This window comes from Nematolebias whitei, chromosome 20, assembly GCF_014905685.2.
Source record: "Nematolebias whitei isolate Nwh7 chromosome 20, NemWhi1, whole genome shotgun sequence".
Classification (NCBI taxonomy): Eukaryota; Metazoa; Chordata; class Actinopteri; order Cyprinodontiformes; family Rivulidae; genus Nematolebias; species Nematolebias whitei.
The window spans coordinates 275,980-284,832 of NC_056517.1; the positions used below are offsets into that span (position 1 = coordinate 275,980).

Here is an 8,853-nt window from a genome sequence, read left to right on the forward strand (position 1 = left end):
CCAGTGGCTTTTAAACCCCAAAATACATTAAAGACTGGTTCATCCCAAAGATCCAGTCCCCCAGCCCAAACAGAGTAATGTTGTGTATGCTGTTCAGTGTCAGGAGGGTGATCAGTCTTACATCAAGGAAACTAAACAGCCACTGGCCAAAAGGATGGCCCAGCACAGAAGATCAACATCATCAGGCCAGGACTCTGCGGTCTACACTCATCTCCAGGCCAGTGGTCACTCTTTCAGGGATGAAGATGTTCACATCCTGGACAGAGAGGAACGATGGTTTGAGAGAGCAGTAAAGGAGGCCATCTTTGTGAAAAGAAATCGTCCGTCGTTAAACAGGGGCGGAGCCTCTGGGTTCAACTGTCCCCCTCTTACAATGCTGTGATTGCTAGTATCACTCAGCCCTCTGTGAACAGTAAACAGCCATCAGGTGCTAATGATCCTTTGTTAGGCTGATGGTCCTTCTTGAGCATGTGATCAGCTGGTTTTGGTTGTCAGCAGCAAAACTGGTTGATCCACTCTGAGAAGGTGCTATTTAAGAGACTGAGCTGAAAACAGCACCTCAGACTGAGGAAGTCTCTTGGATGAGAGACGAAACATTTCTAGATTTTTTGCTTTGTTTTGTTTTTTGGTCTTTTGAATGTCCAGAGGACCAAATCGAACTTTTTTGGATCAAACTATAATAGTTTAAATATTGCATTTGTTGGTTTTAAAATACTTGAAGGGACATTTTCCAAATCTGTGAAAGTGACTCATCTGACCACCCTGAAATAGAGACGCTTTTTTTTAAATCATAGAAGTAAAACTACAGGTTGATTTTGGGGATTTTTAGATATGGTGGACAGACACATCTAAAAAAAATGTTTTAGTCAATCACTTCAGAAAGTGAAACTCAAATATTACATAGATTCATTACACAGGTTGAAATATTCCAAGACTTTATTTCTTGTAAATTTGATGATTATGGCTTACAAATAATGAAAAAACAAATTTTAGTGTCTCAGAAAATTAGAATATTGTGAAGAGGTTCAATGTTGGAAACTCCTGGTGTCACACCCTGATCAGCTAATTAGACCTAAACATGGGCTACACATGTCTCCTTCCTCAAGTCGAGCCACTCCTGAACCAGACAACTTCAGAAACATCTTACCTGCTGAGGAGACAAAGAACTGGACTGTTGCTCAGTGGTCCAACGTCCTCTGTCCACATGTAAAATTTCACGTCACTTGGAAATCAAGGTCCGAGAGTCTGGAGGAACAGTGGAGAGGCCCAGAATCCATGTTGTGTGTCTCTGTGTTTTCTGAAGTCCTCAGTCCATGCAGCATCTAGCAGGACATTTTAGAGACTTCATGCTTCCTTCTGTTGACGAGCTTTATGGAGATTCATTCATTCAACCTTTATTTAGACGGTAAATCCCACTGAGCCTCGAGGACTCATTTACAAGAGAGACCTGATTAGAGATGCTGGTTTCATTTTCCAGCAGGACTTGGCTCCTGCTCACATGTACCAAAAGTTGGCTGTGGAATTTTCTAACTTTCTGAGGCACTGAATTTTAGTTTTTCATTATTTATGAGCCATAATCATCAAAATTACAAGAAATAAAGGCTTGAAACATTTCACTCTGCATGTAATGAATTTACGTAATGTATGAGTTTCACTTTCTAAATTGACTGAAAAAAAAGAGTGATAGTCTAAATTTCTGAGATACGCCTGATCATGTTAATTATTCTCAGGAACATCTTGTCTTTACTGATTTTTAATGGTGCACAGTGCCATTTAAACACCTCACACCAGCTTGTAATCCATCAGTTGCACTATTACAGGGAAGTTATATAATATTCATATATACAGTATCTGCAGTATTTAAATAATAATAAAATACTGTTATTTTTTTCTCCTAAGCATGGCATCTGTAGGACATTTGACACACAAAAATAGTATATGAAAACTAAACCTTTAGTTTTTAACTTCTGAGACTGTGTGATTTCAACTATCGAGTTACGGTATTTTTTTTTCTGACCTTAAGGCGCAGCAGATTATAAAGCGCAAAATCAATGAACGGGTCTGTTTTTATACATAAGGCGCACTGGATTATAAGGCTCACTGTTGATTTTTGAGAAAATTAAAGGATTTTAGGTGCGCCTTATAGTCTGAAAAATGCGGTAAAGTAAATAAACATCTGAGAAAATTAATCCAGTACAGTTAAGAACAAGTTCATAAATACATCAGACTCATGGCTTTTTTGTTATATCTTTTATTATCTTGTTTATTTTGTATATATTTTCTTAAGCAAATAAAGCAAAGCTTTTAAAATAAAATAATATTCCGAACATAACACAAATTGTGTAAAATTACCCACAGGTGGATTTTTCCTCGATGATTTAGTTTTTCTTTCTGTGTGTGATATATTACAATCTTTGCAGAGGAATATATATGACTCTGTTAAAAGTAATACTTTATTATGTTGCTTCCAAAAATTGTAATATTGTAACTTAAACCGCACAAACCATGAAAGCAATCAGAGAGCATATAAAATACATGCAATGATAAAGAGTCAATTTCAATATTCTTTTTTTAATGCTGTTGCCCATGTCTTAGTAGCATGTTTTTGTTGTAGATAAAAATATACATTTTCTGTTTTGTGTTTGAAATCTCTAGATACAGTAGATTTCTATTTATAGAGTGCTAAATATGTCTTGGATGATCATTTTTAACTATCAGGCCTTTTGTTTTTAATTTTGGCAGACTGTCAGTGTGTAAATATTGTTTAATGTTAAATCTAGAAATATGGTTCAAAAAGTATTTACTGTATGCCTGTTCTTTGTGTTCTGTTGGAAGGTGAGGCTGGATCAATAAAGTTTTGGTCATTTGCCCTGAATATAGTACCTATTTGGCATTACCGACTTTATTCTTGGTCTGGAATTTAAAATAGATAAATTGTTAGGATAGCTCAGGCAGACATATTATGATATTATATAAAATAACATATTAAATTATTTATTCAACTAACAAATGTAATAAAATATATTATATAGTTTATGATTTTATTAATCTATGCAAACTCCAAACATTGTGGTGTCACAAATAAATTGTATTTACAATCAAACAAACAAAAAAAACTAACTAAATAATTTTTAAAAAGCTATATATCTTGCCAGATTTAGTTCAGCTTTTACAAACGTAAGTGCATTATATGGTCTCTCTAAATTGAATCACAGCTGATGTAAAATTCTTATAAACGTGTTTCCAAAATGAATTTGGTAAAGGATCTACAAAATGATTAAATAAATGGTGCAAGAAGAAAAAAAATCAGCTTATGTTGGTCTATTAAACACCCTCAGTGCATCCTTTATATGAAGAATGGCAGATTCTTAAGTTCAGCCTCCCTTTACATCGACTGTCTTTTCATTGGCTAATGTCCAATGGCATTTCTCCAAGGGATGGAGGGCTTCTCCTACAGCATATATGTTGAGTAAACCTGATAAGGGAGTATCAAAATTGATACTTCTATATAGACTTATTCTTTGAGATTTAAGTATGCTTACTCAAATTGAACCTGCTGCTTGAAGGAGCATTAGTGTTGTCATGATTTCCTTGTGGTCTATACACTAGTCTGGTATTGGCAGCAGTGTGCACTCAATACCAGTAAGTGGTCTGGGAAGTTGGGAGATTTCCCTCCAATGATCTTTCTTTGTATCGTACTCCATCACACTCCTAACAACCAATTCATGTCCATCGCTCCACCTTCGACCTCCAAAAACCAGCAGGTTTCCAGAGGCCATTGGGACCATTCCATAATTGAAGGAGCCAGTGATAAGTGGCTTGAGGCGCATCCAGTGGTCTGACTGTGGATCATATCGTTCAATATCGCTGAAAGGTTCATACATACCCAACAGGGCATAAATGTAACCATGGGCACTTGCCAAGCGATGACTGAATCTGGCGACAGACATGGGTGCCCTCTTTTCCCAGACTCGACCTTTGAGATCCCAGAAAAGGAATTGTCTGCTCATTCTCCTGTAGTCATGCTGGTTGTCACTATAGTTACTGCCATGGATGATGCCCTGCTGGCCTGGTAGTCCACCGGAGACATAGATGCTGTTGTCAAGCACAGCAGAGGCATGGCCATGAAGAGGTTGAGGCATTGCCGCACTTCTCCTCCACAATCCTGCAGCCATGTCATAATACTCGACAGAAGCTACAGAAATGTATGTGTTGATGTTTGATTGTGTGTATCGTCCCCCAATGGCGTAAATAACATCCTCCACTGTGCAGCAGGTGAAGTGTGCCCGTTTCTCTTGCATGGATTCCATCTGCTCCCAGAGGTCAAAGCGTGGATCGTACCTCCACACACGGTTGGATGTTGCCACAGTAACAGACGTTTTCTCATCTCCCTTTTGTATCTCATCTCCTCCAATCACAAAAAGGAAACCTCCCACTGAACACACACATGGATTTCTCAGTCGCACCGGTAAAACACAACATGAAGATGAAAACTTTCTGCTTCTAGAATCAAACACTAGTACCTGCTGTTCTGGCAAATCAGCACTGCACCCACCACCCAAAAGCAGCACATGATTGACTGACTCTCTGAGAGTCGACTGCTTGTTCTGTGTTATTGGCTGAGCTGGACCTAGCTGATGGTACTCCAGTGCCCGGGTCAGTTGACTTCTGATCAAAGGAGTGGTCATGGCTTTATGGGCGTGGCTGAGGTTTGTAAGGTCTGACGATGCCACCAATCCAAAGCGCAAGTGACTCAGCAGAAGATTTGATTTTAGGAGTGGGAGAGGTCCATTTTCATCCAGCCAGTCCAAAGCTAGCTTTAAAAGCTCCACCTCCTTGACCCCTGGTATTTCATCTCCATCAAGCACTGCCATCAGTGATTCAAAGTTCAACTCAAGGAGCTCATCCCTTCTTTTCTGAACCAGTACCTTCATCTCCATGGCAATGGTTTGATTGGCAGTCTCAAGTGCATTTGAGAGAGCAAAGCGCTCAGCCAGATTAGCATAGTAGCAGCAGTTTTCAGCTCTTAAACTTTCTGTCATGAATCGCTCACAAATTGACAAGGCCATTTCTACCTGCAGGTACCTGGCTGCTTCCAAAACAACAGGAAGGGTAGAGGGTGATATGCTAAGCCAGCCTGAGTACAAGAAGTCCAGCATGGTCTTTAGGCCCACAGGTGTCAACGCTGGAAGATTAATGGAGCTTGCCAATCTCTCAGCAGTTTTCTCTCCAAAAAGGGCCCAAAAATAGTCACTAGAGCTGGCTAAAAGAGCACGATGACATGGGAAAGAGACACCCCCAGCCTCCAAGACAACATCACACATCTTCTTCTGATCACGCAAGCGCTGAAGACCAGAGAGGAGTCCAGTTCTGTAGGAGGAACTGTAGAGAAGCGAGTAGGTATCCATACAAAAATAAAGATGGAAAGCAAGAAGAGGCAGAAAACACAAAGTTGAATAAAGGTGAAACAATGAGGGAAAGTTTAAATTAACTCTTCTCCAGCAGAAGCATAAAGGCAGCTGAGAAAAAGTGCTAAAAGGAGAAAACTGGAAAAGTGGCACATGGGTGCAATCAGAAAAGTTATTGTTGACCAGTTGCATGAAGAATAATGGAGAAAAGGCAGAGAGGAAAGGAATAAAGCGCGTCTCGTTAGCTGAGCCCTCTCCATCTGTGTTTTTGTGCTCTTCTGTCCGCAGCAGCCGACATGTGACACCATGATAAGGAGGGCATAAACTCTCCCTGCACATTCACATCCACACAATCTTCTGACACGCCCCCCTTTGGCACATAAACAACCCAAAGCCCTCTTGTCTCCATCTGCAATGCTATCTATGTTGGCTTTGTGTTTGTCTGCTGCTCTTTCCTCTTAATCTAAAAGAGAGTATCCCCTAAACATAACACACAAAAGCATTCTATGAAGCACACATACAGTTAGATTGAAAGGGGACCAGGCAGGGTTTTGGTGCCTATCCTCATGGATAAACTCATTGTAAATAGGATCTTCGACCAGGATTCCTGGCACAGTTGCACCTATCTGTGGCCTCATCGTCATGGTGACAGGAATAGAAACACAGCTTTGTGGACTTGGCTCGAGCTACTACAAACCTATTCAAGTCTTCCAAGGGTGTAAAATATTTTACACGTGTCAGAAGTAGCTCAAAGCTGTCAGTATTTGTGTGAGCTGAGGTCTTTGGGGAGGTATTTAACCTTATTTTAACCTGCACCTTTTCAGAGTCACATAGTTGGGTGTCATGTGATTCTTTTTGTGCAAAAATAGTAGGGGGGAATGCAGTAGGGGAATGCAAAGGACCCACACAGCAGTGGGCAACGTTTTCCAGCCTGCTTACAAGCTACTGTGTGGAACTTCTTTATATTTAATACACATAAATAAACATGTTGATATGCATTCATTCCTTTATTACCATCTGTTGCCAAAGTGAAAAATATTGGCAATGCTTTGTGTTTGTCGGTGTATCTTTGGTATTCACCAGAATGGCCAATTTGTCTAAATGAAAATAAACTTTAATGTAAAATTCTGAAATGAGCAATGGGATGTTTTATACATTCATTCAACAAAGGCTTGGCATTTAATTCTAAAAAGATTTTGCAGGGGTACATTTTGCACCACCATGCTCGACAAGATGGTCATTTATTTTCCGTATGTTCTTATACTATGAAGGAGTTATCTAATACATCACAAATTCAGAATACATGTTAGATGCACAAACAAACCAGTAAATAAATCACAGTCATTTTTAATAGTTTCTTTCTTTCTTTCTTTAATTGTTTATTTTTCCACTCTGCATCCTTTTGGCTGTGTTCCTCTCTTGGCAGATTATTTCACTGTGACCTGCTGGAAGTTATATTTAGCTACAGCTGCTGTGGCAGTGTCTTGTGTGGTAATGGATTTGTGTTACAAAAGAGGTGTAAGTGTGTCTGCTAATGTGCACTTGTTTTAATGACGAAAGTTGACCGGACTTGTTCAGGCTAAATGCTAACACGCTAGCTGAAATAGCGAGCAGTCATTGGTCGAAAGCCGCTGTTGAAACGCTCTGATTCGCTGAGAGACGAGTGACGTATCTGTCGTCACTTCCTCTGATGTCAGATCGTAAGGCCCACCCCGCTACTGTCTCTGATGATTGGTTGATTCAGTCACGTGACCCCGGAAATGAGTCTCGGTTCAACCGAAGCCTCCACTGTGTTTAAAATCGCTAAATGGAGCCGCCACATGTCCCACAAAACTCATGTTTCATGCAAAAAAGTCGTGCTTGTTGAAACAACGCCACGTTTAAGCTTTAAATCCGTTCAGAAATGTTGATTTGACCGAAGTTTCGCTGATGCTAATTTTAAGCTAAGCGGCTAACAACCGGATGTCAACGGAACGATCCACAGGAAGTTGTCATAGACTCCTGCTGGTATAAATAAGCTTACACCACCACCTGCTGTTGAAAGAGGAGTATAACAGTTTTCCTGAAGAGGGACTGATAAGCTCCTCACATTTTTTTTTTCTTTGCACCCAACCTGGTTTAATGAGTAACTGTTTTAAATAGCGAATTTCTGGAAAAGAACGGCTTAAGAAAGCGTTTAAAAACTAAAGTTGCTGTGAAACTTTTAGAAAAATTGCAGGTTTATTTAATGTTAAGTGCTTTAGAGTAAATATCACTGAGAAGCCTGGCTCTTGTATCTGTTTGATTTAAGCACATTAAGTAACACTGCCAGAGAGGCATTTACTTAAAAATATTCATGAATTGGGGTAAAACCTACGAATAGGTGCCCATCCATTTGAAAAAGTGGCTTACACAGTACTGTTGAGTGAACCCAGAGCTAAAAAGTGTGTGAAACTCACATGACACTTGAATACAAATATTTACCTGTTAAAATAATCTGAAGTTGGCAACTGTTTAACCAGATGAGTGCTGAACAGTGAATAACCATGGCAGGTGTAATAGAAAAGGATTTTGATCCTTGTGAGATGAAGGACTGGTTGGAGGGAGCGTTGACGCTGCTCACAGAATCCTTACATCCATATGGTGAACAGGTGGACAGCATGAACTCAAAAGAGTTTTTGGACGAGCTGAAGGAGGTTGCAGAGAGTGTGACCTCTACAGACATAACAAAGTCAAGCTATGAAAAGCTGGCTAAATTGGCGCTGTTATTGAAAGCAACATTCTATGCAGTGGTAGACAAAGCTGATGACCTTGCAATAAGGTTTAACAGCGACAGGGAGGAGTACCTCGAACACATGGCACAGTCTAACTTTGAACAGGAGACCCGTGCACATGAGGTACAACGTGACAGAGAGCTCTTACGAGCTCAGCTGTCATTACAAGCTCACTCATATGAGGAGAAGATTAGGGATAGAGAGTTTCAGTACCAAGCACTGTGTTCAGACAACGATGTGCTACGACAACAGTTGCAGCTCACATCAAAAGCTCTGAACGAATGCAGATTGGAAAATGAGACGTTAGTCCTACAAGGCGTGCGTTTACGAAGTGAATGTCAAACATCACAGGAACGCTTAAAAGCCTGTGAGGAGAAACTAGCCGCAGCAACAAATAAGATTTCTGACGTGGGGCGAGCTGGTCTGGAACTCAAAGATGAACAAGGTCAGAGTCCAGGTCACCCACAATCACCTCAGAAGGATTTTGATGCACCTCCTGCTCTTAATCCCATTCTGCCACCTCCACATGTGTGTAGAGACACACATCCACCCTTACCTCAAGTGGTAGGGACAGACCTGAACAGGTCTCCCCTACCAAGCAGGCAAGAGAGACCGTTGAAACTTCCTCTTTCAATTTCGGATTTGCATAAAATCTCAAAATATGTTCAACGCTTTGTACCTAGCCCAATGGG

The 8,853-nt window shown here is 40.3% G+C and overlaps 1 protein-coding gene across 1 annotated transcript; it reads right to left on the reverse strand.

Moving 5' to 3' along the window:
- Nucleotides 1-3,605: 3,605 nt before the first annotated feature.
- Nucleotides 3,606-5,408, reverse strand: LOC119426506 (kelch-like protein 34). The gene has a single exon (XM_037694069.1). It carries the CDS (start codon nucleotides 5,406-5,408, stop codon nucleotides 3,606-3,608), a length of 1,803 nt encoding a protein of 600 aa, XP_037549997.1.
- Between the last annotated feature and the right edge of the window lie 3,445 nt (nucleotides 5,409-8,853).

Bases quoted from the DNA above. Each gene is read 5' to 3' on its own strand.
- LOC119426506 (XM_037694069.1), bottom strand. From the start codon at position 5,408: ATGGATACCTACTCGCTTCTCTACAGTTCCTCCTACAGAACTGGACTC.